The following is a 19,228-nucleotide window of genomic DNA, read 5'->3' as shown; positions in this document are numbered from 1 at the left end:
CTTTCAAGTCATTTCACTTACAGAACGGTTATTTTTAAGCGATGTTACCTTACAGTTGATAACAACTATGGAATTACCGATTTATTTTATATTTGAAGATGTGTTAATATATCGAAAGAAATGTGAACTTTGGAGAACGTGAATATAGTTTATCTTATATTATGTATCGGAGCGTCCAAAATGGACTGTTTGTAGTTCAGCTTTTACACTCAGAGGGCCGCTGTTGATCAACGATACTGCTAGATTGGGCTTCATATCTTTGAGACCCTCCCTTAGCACCATCAAGGAATCAGAGAAAGCATTTCGTAGCACGCAGCGGAACACTATTTGGTATTCACTGGTATTAGCTGTTGTTTTCCACCAATCGGAATAAGGGCACATTTTACACCCATGTATTGTAAAATTTATGAATAACAAGGGCAAAAACCATCGTCGAAGTAACAAGGATTTGGAGCACAACTCAGAATATGTCCGTTAAAGCGATAATGTGGCAGCAACTCGCGTGCGTCATGGTCTTATCTTTAGGTATGGTGCATGGACAAGTCACTTACTCAGTTCCCGAGGAACTGGCAAAAGGCTCTGTGGTTGGAAATATAGCGCAAGATTTGGGTATGGATATACAGAGATTAAAAACGGGGAAGGCGCGTATGTACACTGAAGACAGCGTTGAATACATTGAACTGAATAAAGAAAGGGGATCGCTTCAAATGAAAGAGGTCATAGACCGTGAGGCGCTTTGCGCGAAAACGACACCGTGCGCTTTACACCTCCAAATGATTCTGGAAAATCCAATGGAATTGTACACAATAACAATCGAAATTATAGACATTAATGACAATGCTCCTACGTTCAAGAATAAGGACATCACATTCGAGATAAGTGAATCTGCTGTATTAGGGGCTAAATTCATGTTGGAAAAAGCATTCGATCCGGACGTAGGGATAAATGACCTACAGAGTTATTCGCTGAAACCCACGGATAAATTCGCTTTGAAGGTACACAGTGAAGCAGATGGAAGTAAAATGGTAGAAATGGTATTGCAAAAAAGCCTTGATCGAGAACAGCAAGAGCACATGTCTTTATTGTTAACAGCTACAGATGGCGGCGAACCACAGATGTCTGGTACGGTTCAGATTCATATAACTGTGCTAGATGCTAATGACAATGCTCCTGTCTTCAATCAGAAAACGTACAAAGCAACATTAACAGAAAACGCACAGCGAGGCACTGTAATTACCACGGTCAGCGCCTCTGACGCAGATGAAGGTCCTTACGGTAAAATAACGTATTACATTTCAAACATAAAGGACGATTTAACGGATGTATTTATAATAGATCAAATAACTGGTGAGGTCAGATTAAACGGTGAGGTTGACTATGAAATGGCGAGCTATTATCAAATTGATATCCAAGCAAAAGATCAAGGAGGTCTCTCTGACTCATGTAAGTTAATAATTGATGTACTGGACGTAAACGACAACAAACCCAGTATTAATATACTTTCTATGACCAGTTCCATTTCTGAGGAGTCTCCATTTGAAACAGTAATTGCGATGATAAAGGTAAATGACCTTGATTCTGGTAAAAATGGTCAGGTACACTGTGTTATCGATGATGATAATATACCTTTTGTAATCACATCTTCATCAAGTAGGCGTAACTTCTTCAGTTTGCGTACGCAAAAGGAGCTGGATAGGGAGAAAAACACAGATTATAATGTTAGTGTGACGTGTACCGACGAGGGAGTGCCCAGGCTTTCCAGCAGTGTTTCCCTACGTTTACAGATATCAGATGTAAATGACAACGCGCCAGTCTTTGAGAAAAACTTTTATGAGGCCTATGTCGTTGAGAATAATGCACCAGGTGAGCCTATATTTACGATAAATGCAAGGGATGCGGACTGGAACCAGAATGCACGTATTTCTTATATTCTGGAGGAGAGCAGTGTTAATGGTGTGTCAATTTCGTCATACATCTCTGTTAATGCTGACAGTGGAGTTATCAGTGCTGTGCGTTCTTTTGACTACGAACAGTTAAAGGACTTCCATTTTTACGTCAAAGCACAGGACGGAGGCTCGCCGCCACTCAGTAGTAATGTTACAGTGAAAATTATTATTCAGGACCAGAATGACAACGCACCACAGATTCTTTATCCGGTACAAACTGGTGGCTCCGTGGTGGCTGAAATGGTGCCACGTTCAGCAGATGTTGGCTACCTTGTCACTAAAGTTGTGGCTGTTGATGTGGACTCTGGACAGAATGCCTGGCTCTCCTATAAACTACAGAAAGCCTCAGACAGGGCTCTGTTTGAAGTCGGAGCACAAAATGGAGAAATAAGAACAGCGCGTCAGGTCACTGATACAGACGCTGTGAAACACAGACTCACTGTTGTGGTGGAAGATAATGGACATCCCTCTCGTTCAGCTACAGTCACTGTGAATGTTGTCTTGGCCGACAGTTTTCCTGAAGTACTTTCCGAGTTTAACAGCTTTGATCATGACACAAAGTACAACGATAATCTGACTTTTTATTTAATTTTGGCTCTGACAGTTGTTTCAGTTCTCTTCGTTTTTTCATTAACTATTATCATTTCGGTGAAAATCCACAGATGGAGGCAGAACAAGTTATTTTATAAATCTGCTGCAAATCTTCCGGTGATTCCATATTATCCCCCAGTCCACGCCGATGGTACTTTACAGCGCGTGTATAATTATGAGATGTGTGGAACAACTGATTCCAGGATGAGTGACATCAAGTTTGTCAGGCCTTACAGCCAGAATACACTGCTGAATGTGAGTCGTGTTGGAACTATGCAGAGAGTAACGAAAGAACAGGAGGATGCCGATCTCTTGATAGAGGTGAGATTTTTTCACGAACCCACAACTTCTGTAATAATTATTGTCGCTCATGATTTTGCTGGCAGGTGGCCTTGTGTACATATTTGAAAGACAATGACCAAATTTATCCAGTCATCTAATTTTCGGAACATGCCTACGCTCTCAGTGATTGCACCATTTCAACAGCATGTTATCTACCTGTGCCTGTTTTCACAACAACAGCCTTGCCGTTGTAGTTACTGAGCCTTTAACCAATGCGGGTATGAGTCGTGATTTTTAGAGTATGTTGTATGCTAATCGAAAAAATATAAGTTCATTATTATTATTATTATTATTATTATTATTAGTTTGATTTGGTTACTTTGGAGAATTTTCAGCAAAAAATATGTCAAAGATGAGAGCCATACGTCTTCATTGAATCTCAAAATTTGTTCTCACGAAAATGCTAAACAGCATCCTCTGACACTCTTCAAAACCATAACGGAACAGAATATTTGAAGCCCTTTTATGGAGCGGTTTTAACCTCTGTTACTGCTTTAGGCTTGTGTCGCTCTAATTTAAAAAAAAATAGGGAACTTTGTTTTTTTGTGATCTTATAAGGACAACATACTGCGGTCGTGTGAGGACATGAACGCAGCTTGATGGGGACTATGTGTGTAACTTTTGAATCATTTGTAGTTCGCACTTGAGACTCAGAGTGCCGCTGTTGATCCAACACAATAGTAAATCTGACGACATGTTGCAGGTTGTCTCACAGCGTCACATTTCACCAGCACAAAGAATCCCTTACGACACGCCAGTGAACTACCCACTGTGCGGTGGATTAGAAGCGCAAGGAGCTTTCCGTCATTTTCAATATTGGTCAAAAACAGGATCTAACAGGCATTTCTCTTAAGATTGCTGATCGGCAGGGGCTTTACGCGTGTTCGATATCACTAAGATTTACATCACAGTTCAAATGTTCTACAGGGGGGCAAACATGTGGCAAAGGCTTGCTTGTGTTATGGTCTTTTTCGTATGTGGAGTCCATACCCAAGTGAGTTATTCCATTCCGGAAGAAATGGGTAAGGGCTCTGTGGTTGGAAACATAGCGCAAGATTTGGGTTTGGATTTACAAAGACTGAAGTCTGGTAAAGCACGCATATACGTCGCGGACAGCGTGGAATACATCGAATTGGATAAAGGGAGGGGTTTACTTCTGATAAAGGAGAAAATAGATCGTGAGGTGCTTTGCGCAAAAACGACTCCTTGTGCTTTGCATCTCCAAATGATTCTGGAAGACCCAATGGAATTGTATACAATAACGGTAGAAATCACGGACATAAATGATAATGCTCCCAGTTTCCAGGAAAAGGAAATTACTTTTGAAATCAGTGAATCAGCTGTCATCGGGGCGAAATTCATGCTGGAGAAAGCACTCGACCCAGACGTTGGGATAAATGGTCTGCAGAACTACTCCCTGAAACCTACTGATTATTTTTCTTTAAAATCACAGAGTCAAGGAGCCGGTAGTAAAAACGTCGAAATGGTATTGCATAAAAACCTTGATCGAGAAAAACAGGAGCGCATGTCTTTATTGTTAACAGCTGTCGATGGCGGCGAACCACAGATGTCTGGCACGATTCAGATACATGTTACTGTACTAGATGTTAATGACAATGCTCCTATCTTCAGTCAGAAAATGTATAAGGCCACTTTAACAGAAAACTCACAGAAAGGCTCTATAATTACGGTGGTTAGCGCCTCTGATGCCGATCAAGGTCCCAATGGTAAGATTACATATTACATTTCAAAGACAGAGGGTGGGGTCAGGGACCTTTTTACTATAGACCAATTAAGTGGCGAGGTTACTCTAAACGGTGAGGTTGACTATGAAATGGCAAGTAACTATGAAATCGATATTCAAGCAAAAGATCAAGGAGGTCTCTCTGATTCATGTAAGTTGTCTATTGATGTGTTAGACATTAATGATAACAAACCCATTATCAAAATACTTTCTATGTCCAGTTCCATTTCTGAGGAGTCTCCGCTCGAAACAGTAATCGCAATGATTAATGTGAATGACCCTGATTCTGGCTCAAATGGTCAAGTACGCTGTACCATCGAAGACAATGTCCCCTTTGACATCACATCTTCAGTAGGTAGGTCTAATTTCTTCAACCTCCGAACCCAGCAGAAACTTGATAGGGAGAAAAACGCAGAGTATAATATCAGTGTAACGTGCACTGATGATGGAGCGCAACCGCTTTCCAGCAGTGCCTCCTTACGTCTTCATATCATAGATGTGAATGACAACGCTCCCGTGTTTGAGAGAAACTTCTATGAGGCTCATATCTTAGAGAACAATGCACCAGGTCATTCCATATTCACAGTAAAGGCAAGTGATACTGACTGGAAACAGAATGCTCGTGTTTCATACATTCTTGTGGAGAGCGCTGTTAATGGTGTGTCAGTCTCATCGTATGTGTCAGTTAATGCTGAAAGTGGAGATATCAGTGCAGTGCGTTCGTTTGACTACGAACAGCTAAAGGAATTACATTTCTGCATAAAAGCCCAGGATGGTGGCTCACCTCCTCTCAGTAGTAATGTTACAGTGAAAATTATTATCCAGGACCAGAATGACAACGCACCTCAGATTCTTTATCCAGTACAAGCTGGTGGATCCGTGGTAGCTGAAATGGTGCCTCGTTCAGCAGATGTTGGCTACCTCGTCACTAAAGTTGTGGCTGTTGATGTGGACTCTGGACAGAATGCCTGGCTCTCCTATAAACTACAGAAAGCCACAGACAGGGCTCTGTTTGAAGTTGGAGCACAGAATGGAGAAATAAGAACAGTGCGTCAGGTCACTGACACAGATGCAGTTAAACACAGGCTTATTGTTGTGGTGGAAGATAACGGACAACCCTCTCGTTCAGCTACAGTCACCGTGAATGTAGCTATTGCAGACAGTTTCCCTGAGGTCATCTCAGAGTTCAACAGCCTTAACCCTGAATCGAAGTATAGTGACAGTCTGACGTTTTATTTAATTTTGGCTCTGGCTGTGGTTTCAGTGCTCTTCATTTTTTCTTTAATCGCCATAATTTCGCTGAAAATTTTCAGATGGAGCCGGGAAAGACAGTTTTATAAATCTGCTGCAAATCTACCAGTGATTCCATATTACCCACCAGTCTACGCTGATGGTACTTTACAGCGCGTATATAATTATGAGATGTGTGGAACAACTGATTCCAGGATGAGTGACATCAAGTTTGTCAGGCCTTACAGCCAGAATACACTGGTGAATGTCAGTCATGGAGGAACAGTGAGGAGAGAAGAAAGAGCACAGGAGGATGCTGATCCTTCTTTAGAGGTGAGACTTTTCTCAATCTGAAACCATGTGTGATCATTCATTAATTCATTCATCCATTCATTCATACAGGCAGGCAGGCAGACAGACAGGACATTGTTTTTCTGTATGCATATTAGAGATGCTCACAAGTCTTTAAGTTAGAGTCCAAGTGAAGTCTCAGGTCTTTGAAGTGCAAGTATGAGTCAAGTCCTATGTCTCTGAGCGCAGGTCCAAGTAAAGTCTCAAGTCTTTGGTCACAAGTCCAAGTCAATTCTCAAGTCTCTTACGGTTGCAATGAGCGTTTTATCATCTGCTGCATGCCATCTGCTTAGAGCACTACATTGTTATATCTCGGGAATTCAAAGCAAGTACTATACTATAATCATTCCTTTATCACTAAGCATCCCGTGTCAGCACTGATTTGATGTTTCTTAGATGATCACTTTAAACAGGCTATTGCAATGCAATATGAAACACACAAACACACACACACACACACACACACTCACAATGAAAGCTTTCCTTTAAAAAGTTAATAACTGCATTTTGCAACAAACAAACACTCACTCATCTTTCGATGTGGTCGAGCCAACATTCTTTATTTTGATTCAGCATACCTTGCATTTAGCCATTCTTTTGTTTGGACCTTGTGTGAAGGGATTCTAGCCAAAGTCAAGTCACAAGTCATTGCGTGTGCGACTCGAATCCAATCTCTGATGCATATTAAGATGCTTTAGGGCCACATATTTTGATGTGTTTGGAAACGGTGCACGGTGCAGCACAGTATTATTTCAAGCTTTAATGTAACTTTCATTCTTGCTTATAAAATCAGCTTTTCTCTGTTGTCAGATCATAAAAGAATGGTCTTCTTTCTGATCTGATACTCTTTTCTCGTGTGCACTCAAACTGAGCATTCTGGACTTTTTTTTAACAGAGAGGAGTTAAATTAAGACCGAAACACTGATTGCAATTAAATTAACATTTTTTGCCGAAACCATACATTCTCAGGGGAAACTACACCTGACCTCCATTTCTTTAACAATCTGTCTTTCTGTTTCTGATTTTTATCCCAACTATATGCTTTCAAATGGAAAAATAAATAAATAAATAAATAAAACATATAACGCACTATCCTTCTCAGGCGAAAACAAAATTGTAACTGCTTTCACAGTAGTAGCGCTCTTTCACTTTCTAAATGATTATTGCAACATTTTTTAATCTCGCTGACTGACATAATCACAGATATGATCTAAAATTCGATGTGCAGGGTTGTATATGCTAAATGTAGCAACGGAAACTCTTTGAAACATCAGTGCAGTTTAGTGCGCATCTTCTGTCTGAACATTGTGAGCGAAGCGTATGTACTTCAGTGTTTGTACTCAGAGGGCCGCTGTTGATCAACGGTGCAGTTAGATCCGACTAGATCGCATTTTTAGAACCTCCCCTACCATCAACCTACCTTAAGAGAAAGAATCGTTTAAACCACGCAGCTAAACACTGCTTTCATGTGGGAAACGCTCGCATTTTAGTGTTTGTGTCCATGATCATCTATCAACAACACGATCTTCCAGACCTTTTTTGAGGATTACGGATAAACAAGGGCTTTATCAGTCTTTGACATTTATAGGTTTTCATACACATATCCAAGCATGTCCGTGAAAGCGAAAACGTGGCAACAGCTTGCATATGTTCTAATTTATATTTTCAATGTGATTCATGCACAAGTGAGTTACTCTACTCCCGAAGAAATGGCCAAAGGATCTGTGGTCGGAAATATTGCGCAAGATTTGGGCTTGGATTTACAGAGGCTGAAATCAAGGGAGGCACGAATTTACACTGGAGATAGCACGGAATACGTTGAACTGAATAAAGAGACGGGGTTTCTTTTGATAAAAGAGAAAATAGATCGCGAGGTGCTTTGCGCAAAAACGACTCCTTGCGCTTTACATCTCCAAATGATTTTGGACAACCCGGTGGAATTATACAAAATAACTGTCGAAATCACGGACATAAACGATAATGCACCTAGTTTCAAGAAAAAGGAAATTAGGTTTGACATCAGCGAATCTGCTGGAATAGGGGCTAAATTCATGCTGGAGAAAGCTCTCGATGCCGACGTTGGAAACAATGGCCTGCAGAGCTACTCGCTGAAACCTACAGACCATTTCTCTTTGAAATTACACAATCAAGCTGATGGAAGTAAAAGCGTTGAGATGGTGTTGCAAAAAAGCCTTGATCGAGAACAACGGGACCAGATGTCTTTGTTGTTAACGGCTATCGATGGCGGCGAACCGCAGTTGTCTGGCACGGTTCAGATACATGTAACTGTGCTAGATGCTAATGATAATGCACCTCTCTTTACTCAGAAAACATACCAAGCCACTTTAACTGAAAACGCAAAAAAAGGTTCTAAAATAACCACCGTCAGCGCCTCTGACTCAGATGTGGGTCCATATGGTAAGATAACATATTACATTACAGACGCTATGGATGGTGTGACGGATGTATTCGTAATAGACCAGACAAGTGGCGAGGTCACACTTAACGGTGAGGTTGACTATGAATTAGAAAAAAGTTATCAATTTGATATTGAGGCAAAAGATCAAGGAGGTCTCTCTGACTCTTGTAAATTAATTATTGACGTGATAGACATAAATGATAACAAACCCATCATCAACATACTTTCTATGCCAAAGCCTATTCCGGAGGACTCTAAGCTTGACAGAGTGATTGCAATCATCAATGTAAATGACCCTGATTCTGGTGCCAGTGGCCAAGTACACTGTGCTCTCAGTGACAATATTCCCTTTAGTATAACATCTCCATCTAACAATTTCTTCAGCCTGAAAACTCAACAGGAGCTGGACAGAGAGAAAAACGCAGAGTATAACATCACTGTAACGTGCGCAGACGAAGGAGTGCCCCAGCTTTCCAGCAGTGTCTCTCTGCAATTACAGATAACCGATGTAAATGATAACGCACCTCTCTTTGAAAAAAACTATTATGAAGCCTATATCGCTGAGAACAATGCAGCAGGTCAGTCTATATTAACGATAAAAGCAAGTGATGCTGATTGGAACCAGAATGCCCGTGTTTCTTATATTCTGGAGGAGAGCGCTGTTAACGGCTTGTCAGTCTCATCATATGTGTCTGTTAATGCTGAGAGTGGAGTCATCAGTGCTGTGCGTACTTTCGACTACGAACAGTTAAAATATTTCATTTTTCGCGTGAAAGCACAGGATGGTGGCTCTCCTCCACTGAGTAGTAATGTTACAGTGAAAATTATTATCCAGGACCAGAATGACAATGCACCACAGATTCTTTATCCAGTACAAGCTGGTGGCTCAGTGGTAGCTGAAATGGTGCCTCGTTCAGCAGATGTTGGCTACCTCGTCACTAAAGTTGTGGCTGTTGATGTGGACTCTGGACAGAATGCCTGGCTCTCCTATAAACTACAGAAAGCCACAGACAGGGCTCTGTTTGAAGTTGGAGCGCAGAATGGAGAAATCAGAACAGTGCGTCAGGTCACTGATACAGATGCTGTGAAACACAGACTCACTGTTGTGGTGGAAGATAATGGACAGCCCTTTCGTTCAGCTACAGTCACCGTGAATGTAGCTATTGCAGACAGTTTCCCTGAAGTCATCTCAGAATTTAACTTTAACCCTGAAGAAAAACACAATGACAATCTGACTTTTTATTTGATTTTGGCTCTGGCTGTGGTTTCGATACTCTTCATTCTTTCATTAATTGCCATCATTTCAGTGAAAATTTACAGATGCAAACAGGAAAGGCAGTTTTATAAATCTGCTGCAAATCTTCCAGTGATTCCTTACTATCCACCAGTATACGCTGATAGTACTTTACAGCGCATGTATAATTATGAGATGTGTGGAACAACTGATTCCAGGATGAGTGACATCAAGTTTGTCAGGCCTTACAGTCAGAATACACTGGTGAATGTGAGTCGTGCTGGAACTGTACAGAGAGAAAACAAGGAACAGGAGGAGGCTGATCAGTCTTTAGAGGTGAGGCGTTTTCTCAAAATTCTGTCTATATATAAGACATGTGTTTTATGTATATATATATATATATATATATATATATATATATATATATATATATATATATGTGTGTGTGTGTGTGTGTGTGTGTGTGTGTGTGTGTGTGTGTATACATATACATTCTCCAGGATGTCTTTTTTCTTCTCCCACAATGATTCATGAAATTCTATATTTTAACTTCTTGTTCTATGTTGTTAGTAACGTCTGCTTTACTCTTCTGATAATTTGGTTACATTTCACCTTGCTCTTGTTTCCAGTAATGAAAATATATCCATATGTAATTCATTTTTCACTGATGGCATCATACAGGAATGAATTTGACTCTGTATATGTGCTTGAAGCACTGATGGGTTTTCTGAGCCAAACAGAACTCATAGTTTCAATCCTGTTACACTGTTTCACTGAACTGTTGGTCACTTTTCTTATCACAGCTAATGGCTTGCAGTAAAATTCAGAGAATTATTTGCATATTCATAGGATTTACACAAGGTGGCAATAAGTAGTGCATGTCTTTTTTTTCAGTGTGGTATAGACAGAAGTGAGCGGTGTTTCAAAAAGTACTAAATAGCCACACCTGAGAATGAGGAAATATATCTCCGGGGAAATGGCTCATGGAGAACTTAACGTGACCCATGAGAAAACAGCTCAAGTAGACGTTTAAAGTTTCTGATGTTACATCTACTTAAGAATAATAAATGCAAGTAAAATTATATTTCCATATGAAATAAAGCTGTAGGACCTTTGCTTGTCGTTTTAAATATTCTATATTTGTTCAAAAAAGAATATTTCTTGCAAACTTAGAAAAAAAAATCGTTTTGTCAACTTTTTTTTGTCTCGATGACAGGATAGATGCTGGTGGTCGATTCGTTCTTTTTTTTTCTTTCTTGTCCCATTTTTTTATAGTTCGGTGTGTTTACATGATCGTTTAGGAGTCTTACTGTTGGCGCTGAAGTATGTTCGAAATAAGAGCGACTTTGCCAAATTAATCCACTTACATGGTGAGCTAAAATAGATGCAGATTCTGAACAGGGCTGAAATGAGCTGAGGGCGCACTCAAACCATTCATGTTGATTTAATATGGCAGAGGTGACAAAGGTGCCTGGGTAAATATATTGTATCCGAGTAAATGTTCCCATTTGCTTTGGAGAATTTGGTAAACTCCAAGTGACGGCTAGCAGAAACATTTATACTCGAGTAAAGTACAAATATTTCCAAAACATATGAAGTGCAGTAGATAACTATTACTGCTTTGTTACTGTGCACCACTGCACTTGAGTTAACCCATTCCTGAAAAGTGGGAAAGCGTTCTGTGGTTGGATATACAGCGCCATATTTTGGCTTTGGATTTACAGGGAGTGATATTGGGGAAATGACGCATCTGCATCGCAGATGGAACGGAGTACACTGAACCGAATAGAGAAACGCGTTTCCTTCCAGTGACAGAGAAAACAGATCGCGAGGTGTCTTGCGCAACAACCTCTCGTGGCAAACATTCAACCGTGTCTCCCAGCATACCATGATTTCAAGTTTGACTGTGATCATTTTACTTCAATCATATTCACAATATCAACCTTCTCTGCAGACAGTTGAGAAAGATTTAACATATTTTTCTTCTGTTTAGGGTATGACTCATGTTTTACACAAAGGGTTTACATAAAGACACAAGCAATTTCCTTTACATTCACAATTCATTCAAAACCATTAACTGTCAAGGGAAAATACACTTGAACTCCATTTCATTAATAGTCGATAACCTATTTCAGTTTCATTCAGTTGTTTCAGTCGCTTTTTATCGGAGATAAATGCGTTCGAAAAAAAGTACAGCATGGAACACCCACTATCATTTCCAGGCAAACACAAAATAGCTCTCGATTTCAAACTAATTACACTCTTTCACTTTCTCGTGAAAAACTCATTATCTTTCTGCTTATCGTTAAGAAAGACGTGGTCTTCTATTTGGCTTGCAGAGTTGTGTACGTTTAGTGAAAAAGGGAAACTCTTTGAAACACCAACAGAGTTTATGGTGCATCTTGGATCTGAATATATTGAGTGAAGTGTTTGTAGTTCAGGTTTTATACTCAGAGGGCCGCTGTTGATCAACGATGCACTTAGATTTAACTTCCCTTTTCTTGAGACCCTCCCATTCCATCATCGTGTATTAAGAGAAACAATCGCTCTGACCACACAGCTGAATATACTTTCACATGAGAAACACTCACATTTTATTGTTATTATTAGTGGGTTTTTATGTGCGAGATCAGGTTTGGAAAACTTGATCTTTTAGATCGTTTTTCAGGATTACTGATAGACAAGGGCTGTATCCGTCTTTGACATCCATAGCATTTGAAATACATATGTGAACATGTCTATGACAGCGAAAACGTGGCAACAACTCGCGTATATTCTTATATTTTCTTGCAGTTTAGTGCATGCACAAGTGACCTATTCCATTCCCGAAGAAATGGCAAAGGGATCAGTGGTCGGAAATATTGCAGAAGATTTGGGTTTGGATGTAAAGAGACTGAAGTCGGGAGAGGCACATATCTACGCCAGTGAAAGTACGGAATACATTGAACTGAATAAGGAGAGAGGGATGCTTTTGATTAAGGAGAAAATAGATCGCGAGGCGCTTTGCGCAAAAACGACTCCTTGCGCTTTGCATCTCCAAATGATTCTTGATAACCCGATGGAATTATACAGAATTGCAGTCGAAATCACGGATATAAATGATAATGCTCCTAGTTTCAAGAAAGGGGACATTACATTTGAGATTAGCGAATCTGCTGTGTTAGGTGCTAAATTCATGCTGGAGAAAGCATTTGATCCGGACATTGGAATAAATGATCTGCACAGTTACACGTTAAAACCTATGGATCATTTCGGCTTAAACTTACAAAATCAAGCTGATGGAAGCAAAAACGTGGAGATGGTGTTGCAAAAAAACCTTGATCGGGAAAAACAACATCGTATGTCTTTGTTGTTAACAGCTATAGATGGCGGCGAACCGCAGATGTCTGGCACGGTTCAGATTCATATCACTGTCTTAGATGCTAATGACAATGCTCCTATCTTTACTCAGAAAACGTACCAAGCCACTTTAACTGAAAACGCACAAAAAGGCACTAAAATCACCTCCGTCAGCGCATCTGATGCAGATGAAGGTCCAAATGGTAAGATTACGTATTCTATTTCAAACGCAATGAATGGTGTGACGGACGTATTCATAATCAATGAAGCAAGTGGCGAGGTCACACTTAACGGTGAGGTTGACTATGAAATGACGAACAATTTTCAAATTGACATTCAAGCAAAAGATCAAGGAGGCCTCTCTGACTCTTGTAAATTAATTATTGACGTGATAGACATAAATGATAACAAACCCATTATCAGTGTGCTCTCCATGCATAAGTCTATTTCCGAAGACGCGCAGCCTGAGAGGGTGATCGCGATGATCAAAGTAAATGACCCTGATTCTGGTGCAAATGGTGAAGTACACTGTGCTCTCAATGAAAATATTCCCTTTAGTATAACATCTCCATCTAACAATTTCATCAGCCTCAAAATACAACAGGAGCTGGACAGAGAGAAAAACGCAGAGTATAACATCACTGTAACGTGTGCTGACGAAGGAGTGCCCCAGCTTTCCAGCAGTGTCTCTCTGCGATTACAGATAACCGATGTAAATGATAACGCACCTTTCTTTGAAAAAAACTATTATGAAGCCTATATCGCTGAGAACAATGCAGCAGGTCAGTCTATATTCACGATAAAGGCAAGTGATGCTGACTGGAAACAAAATGCTCGTGTTTCTTATATACTGGAGGAGAGCACTGTTAACGGCTTGTCATTGTCATCATACGTGTCCGTTAATGCTGAGAGTGGAATCATCACCGCAGTGCGTTCTTTTGACTACGAACAATTAAAAGACTTCAAATTTCACGTAAAAGCACAGGATGGAGGCTCACCTCCTCTCAGTAGCAATGTTACAGTGAAAATTATCATCCAGGACCAGAACGACAACGCGCCACAGATTCTTTACCCGGTACAAACTGGTGGCTCCGTGGTGGCTGAAATGGTGCCTCGTTCAGCAGATCTTGGCTACCTTGTCACTAAAGTTGTGGCTGTTGATGTGGACTCTGGACAAAATGCCTGGCTTTCCTATAAACTACAGAAATCGACAGACAGAGCTCTGTTTGAAGTTGGAGCACAAAATGGAGAAATAAGAACAGTTCGTCAGGTGTCAGATACAGATTCAATAAAACACAGGCTCATTGTTACTGTACAGGATAATGGACAGCCTTCTCGTTCAGCTACAGTCACTGTGAATGTGGCTGTTGCAGATAGTTTCCCAGAAGTGCTCTCAGAATTCAACAGCCTTAACCATGACACAAAATACAGTGACAATCTTACATTTTACTTAATTTTGGCTCTGGCTGTGGTTTCAGTACTCTTCATTTTCTCACTAATTGCCATCATTTCAGTCAAAATCTACAGATGGAGGCAGAACAGGTTATTTTATAAATCTGCACCAAATCTACCAGTGATTCCATATTACCCACCAGTCTACGCTGATGGTACTTTACAGCGTGTGTATAATTATGAGATGTGTGGAACAACTGATTCCAGGATGAGTGACATCAAGTTTGTCAGGCCTTACAGTCAGAACACACTGGTGAATGTGAGTCATGCAGGAACTGTACAGAGAGAAAGAAAAGAACAAGCGGATGCTGATCTGTCTTTGGAGGTGAGACTTGTATGAGTTTTCTTTGATGCTGGATCATGCATGCATTCACTCATTCATTCACTCACTTACAGAGCGTTATTTTTAATTTATTCTTAAAGTATGGTTTCACAGCCTCATAATATGAGGAAACTGATCAGAGAGACAGAACTTTAGTAAATATTCATAAATATTATGTCTCTCAACATGGCAGTATTTCCAGTTTAACTGTAACTGTTCTGCTTCAATATTGTTAACAAAGACAGCTATTCTCTTCTAACAGTTTGGAAGGATTAGGTGTATCTTATTTGTGAGTGAAGAAGATCATCCTCTTAAATTGGATTTCTTTTCTTTTCTTTTTAAGGAATTCCTTCTCATTACATCTTAAGCACCTTATTAAGCATCTTATTTCCTTGAGTCCTTTCAAAATCTGCATTCTCTCTCTCTCTCTCTCTCTCTCTCTCTCTCTCAGAGAGAATGTACAACATAGAAAATGCTCCACTAAATTGTTCGTGCTTTCTGACAAATTACATTTACAGTTTCTGTAAGGTTACTTACATAGACATGACCGGTAATTCGATGTGCAGTGCTGTATATGGTTATTGTAAAAAAGAAAAAGTGAAACTCCTTGAAACATCAGTACAGTTTATGGTGCATCATGTATCTGAGCATTTCAAGTAAAGTGTTTGTAGTTCAGGGTTTATACTCAGAGGGCCGCTGTTGATCAACGATGCATTTAGATTTCACTTTGCATTTTTTAGACCCCTTCCATCCCATCATCCCGTATTAAGAGAAAGAATAGCTCTGACCACGTAACTGAACACTACTTTCAGGTGGAGAAAAACCGACATTTTATTTCTCTTTGTTTCCTCGACCATCTATCGAAAACAGGATCTCATACATTTTGTTTGAAGGTTACTGATCAGCACGGTGATTATTCGTCTTTGACATCGTTAGGATTTCACAGACATCTTTAAACATGCCTGTTACAGCGGAAACATGGCAACAGCTTGCGTATGTTGTTATATTTTCGTTCAGGGTAGTGTACGGACAAGTGAGTTACTCTATTGCTGAAGAAATGGCTAAAGGCTCTGTGGTCGGAAATATAGCGGAAGATTTGGGTTTCGATTTACTAAGACTGAAGTCGGGGGACGCACGTATCTACTCTGGAGACAGCATGGAATACATCGAATTGAATAAAGAACGGGGATTGCTTTTGATAAAGGAGAAAATAGATCGCGAGGCGCTTTGCGCAAAAACGACTCCTTGCGCTCTACATCTCCAAATGATTTTGGACAACCCAGTGGAATTATACAGAATAACTGTCGAAATCACGGACATAAATGATAATGCTCCCAGTTTCCAGGAAAACGAAATTACTTTTGAGATTAGTGAATCCGCTGTGACAGGGGCGAAATTCATGCTGGAGAAAGCATTCGACCCAGACGTAGGGATAAATGGTCTGCAGAGCTACTCCCTGAAACCTACGGATCATTTCGGTCTAAAGTTACATGATCAAACTGATGGAAGTAAAAATGTGGAAATGGTATTGCAAAAAAGCCTTGACCGAGAAGAACACGGGCGAATGTCTTTGTTGTTAACAGCTATAGATGGAGGCGAACCGCAGATGTCTGGCACGGTTCAGATACATATAACTGTACTAGATGTTAATGACAATGCACCTGTCTTTAATCAGAAAACGTACAAAGCCACTTTAACTGAAAACGCACAGAAGGGATCAAAAATTACTGTGGTTAGCGCCTCTGATGCAGATGAGGGCAGCAATGGTAAGATAACGTATTACATTTCAAAGACAATGGGTAGCTCCCGGAACCTTTTCATAATAGACCAACTAAGCGGCGAAGTCAAACTAAACGGTGAGATTGACTATGAAATTGCGAGCAACTATCAAATTGATATCCAAGCCAAAGACCAAGGAGGTCTCTCTGATTCATGTAAGCTGATTATTGATATATTAGACATGAATGATAATAAACCCGTTATCAGCGTGCTTTCTATGCCCAAGTCTGTTTCCGAGGAATCTCCGCCCGAAACAGTAATCGCGATGATAAATGTCAACGATCCTGACTCCGGTTTGAATGGGCAGGTTCACTGCATTATCGATGATAATATTCCTTTTGTCATAACATCTCCATCAAATAATTTTTTCAGCCTCACAACCCAGAAAGAACTTGACAGAGAGAAAAATGCAGAGTATGATATCAGTGTAACGTGTGCTGACGAGGGTGTGCCCCAGCTTTCCAGCAGTGTCTCCTTACGATTACAGATATTAGATGTAAATGATAACGCTCCTGTCTTTGAGAAAAAATATTATGAAGCTCATATCGCTGAGAATAATGCAGCAGGTCAGTCTATATTCACTGTGAGGGCAAGTGATGCTGACTGGAAACAGAATGCTCGTGTTTCTTATATTCTGGAGGAGAGCACTGTTAACGGCGTGCCAGTCTCATCATATGTTTCCGTTAATGCTGAGAGTGGAATTATCAGTGCTGTGCGTTCTTTTGACTACGAACAGTTGAAGGACTTCCATTTTTGCGTAAAAGCACAGGATGGAGGCTCACCTCCTCTCAGTAGTAATGTTACAGTTAAAATTATTATCCGGGACAAGAATGACAATGCACCACAGATTCTTTACCCGGTACAAACTGGTGGCTCCGTGGTGGCTGAAATGGTGCCTCGTTCAGCAGATGTTGGCTATCTTGTCACTAAAGTTGTGGCTGTTGATGTGGACTCTGGACAGAATGCCTGGCTTTCTTATAAACTACAGAAATCGACGGACAGGGCTCTGTTTGAAGTCGGAGCACAGAATGGAGAAATAAGAACAGTTCGTCAGGTCACTGAGACCGATGTCGTGAAACACAGACTCACTGTTGTGGTGGAAGATAATGGACAACCCTCTCGTTCAGCTACAGTCACTATAAATGTTGCAGTCACTAATAGTTTCCCTGAAGTGTTTTCAGAGTTCAACAGTTTAAATAACGACGTCAAATACAGTGACAATCTGACATTTTATTTAATTTTGGCTCTGGCTGTGGTTTCAGTACTCTTCATTTTCTCACTAATTGCCATCATTTCAGTCAAAATCTACAGATGGAGACAAAACAGGTTATTTTATAAATCTGCACCGAATCTACCAGTGATTCCATATTACCCACCGGTCTATGCTGATGGTACTTTACAGCGCGTGTATAATTATGAGATGTGTGGAACAACTGATTCCAGGATGAGTGACATCAAGTTTGTCAGGCCATACAGCCAGAACACACTGGTGAATGTGAGTCGCGCTGGAACTGTACAGAGAGAAAAGAAAGAACAGGAGGGTACTGATCTCTCTTTAGAGGTGAGACTTCGCTTTATCTCTTATATGTGCTTTATTATTACTCTTTGGACAACAGACTCTTTCTCACTCATTCACTCACTCACTCACTCACTCACTCACTCACTGTCTAAGCCGATTATCTTAATTAGGGTCGCGGGGGACACGAGATTCTGTATAAATAAAGTATTATTTCTTGCAGATACTGTGAAAAAATATTGTTATACAGAGTTAAGTTTTGAAAAGTTGTGGTGTGGCTTAACAACTTGACATGGTAACCAGCTTCATTGTAACAGCTCTACTTTAATCTTGTTATTAGATCAAAGTTACAGTTATCGCTTTTGTTGTTCTTACAGTCATAATTTTAAAAAAAATATTGCCTTAAATCGTTTTATAAGCAAAAGCTTTAAAGTAAGAGTTAAATGCATTTTTCTTAACATTAACGACCCCGACAGTTTCATATATTCCCTGCAGTAAAATTACATGAAAAACATCTTTTTTCAACCTTTCAGTTTTGCTTTTTCTCAACCCAAATGAATGCTTTCAGAAAGCTGTATATGACAGTGATCATCCCAGCTTTTTTTCTTTCTTGGCAAATGGTGCGATTTGTCGTACAAGCTTGTCATTTTTCTGTTCGTCTTCATTATGGAGATGGTGTGCAGTTTTGACTACAAACTAGTATGCCTATAATGAACAAAATGGTTATTTTTGGTGCATAATTGCAGTTCGTGGTGCATCTCATATTTGAACATTTTGAATAGAGTGAGTGTAGTCCAGACTGGGTACTCAGGGGGCCGCTGTTGATCAGCGATGCAGTTGAGCTTGGCTCGTCATCTTCAAAACCCTCCCTTAATATCATCCCGTATCAAGAGAAAATAACTTAAAGCGCAGTTGAACACTACATTCATTCAAGAAATATCCACCTTTTGGCTTTTGTGCTCA

At 40.2% G+C, this 19,228-nt stretch overlaps 4 protein-coding genes across 4 annotated transcripts; all 4 read left to right on the top strand.

The window, feature by feature from the left end:
- Positions 1-509: 509 nt before the first annotated feature.
- Positions 510-3,479, top strand: LOC115828192 (protocadherin gamma-A8-like). Its single transcript, XM_030792147.1, has 2 exons — positions 510-2,858; positions 3,438-3,479. The coding sequence occupies exons 1-2, from the start codon at positions 510-512 to the stop codon at positions 3,477-3,479; spliced, it is 2,391 nt and encodes a 796-aa protein (XP_030648007.1).
- A 337-nt stretch (positions 3,480-3,816) lies between these two features.
- LOC115828191 (protocadherin gamma-A11-like) lies at positions 3,817-6,207 on the top strand. Its single transcript, XM_030792146.1, has one exon. The coding sequence runs from the start codon at positions 3,817-3,819 to the stop codon at positions 6,205-6,207; it is 2,391 nt and encodes a 796-aa protein (XP_030648006.1).
- A 1,607-nt stretch (positions 6,208-7,814) lies between these two features.
- Positions 7,815-11,150, top strand: LOC115828190 (protocadherin beta-16-like). Its single transcript, XM_030792145.1, has 2 exons — positions 7,815-10,193; positions 11,133-11,150. The coding sequence occupies exons 1-2, from the start codon at positions 7,815-7,817 to the stop codon at positions 11,148-11,150; spliced, it is 2,397 nt and encodes a 798-aa protein (XP_030648005.1).
- Positions 11,151-12,591: 1,441 nt separating this feature from the next.
- Positions 12,592-18,497, top strand: LOC115828189 (protocadherin Fat 4-like). Its single transcript, XM_030792143.1, has 3 exons — positions 12,592-14,982; positions 15,917-18,310; positions 18,489-18,497. Exons 1-3 carry the CDS (start codon positions 12,592-12,594, stop codon positions 18,495-18,497), a joined length of 4,794 nt encoding a protein of 1,597 aa, XP_030648003.1.
- Positions 18,498-19,228: the final 731 nt, after the last annotated feature.

Source organism: Chanos chanos, chromosome 15 (genome assembly GCF_902362185.1).
Source record: "Chanos chanos chromosome 15, fChaCha1.1, whole genome shotgun sequence".
Lineage (NCBI taxonomy): Eukaryota > Metazoa > Chordata > Actinopteri > Gonorynchiformes > Chanidae > Chanos > Chanos chanos.
The sequence above is the reverse complement of the archived record's forward strand: the minus strand, read 5'-3'. Positions and strand labels throughout refer to the sequence as shown.

Bases quoted from the DNA above. Each gene is read 5' to 3' on its own strand.
- LOC115828190 (XM_030792145.1), top strand. From the start codon at position 7,815: ATGTCCGTGAAAGCGAAAACGTGGCAACAGCTTGCATATGTTCTAATT.
- LOC115828191 (XM_030792146.1), top strand. From the start codon at position 3,817: ATGTGGCAAAGGCTTGCTTGTGTTATGGTCTTTTTCGTATGTGGAGTC.
- LOC115828189 (XM_030792143.1), top strand. From the start codon at position 12,592: ATGTCTATGACAGCGAAAACGTGGCAACAACTCGCGTATATTCTTATA. The intron at 14,983-15,916 runs GTATGAGTTTTC...AGGATTTCACAG, and splicing joins TGTCTTTGGAGGTGAGACTT to ACATCTTTAAACATGCCTGT.
- LOC115828192 (XM_030792147.1), top strand. From the start codon at position 510: ATGGTCTTATCTTTAGGTATGGTGCATGGACAAGTCACTTACTCAGTT. The intron at 2,859-3,437 runs GTGAGATTTTTT...TGATCTTATAAG, and splicing joins ATGCCGATCTCTTGATAGAG to GACAACATACTGCGGTCGTG.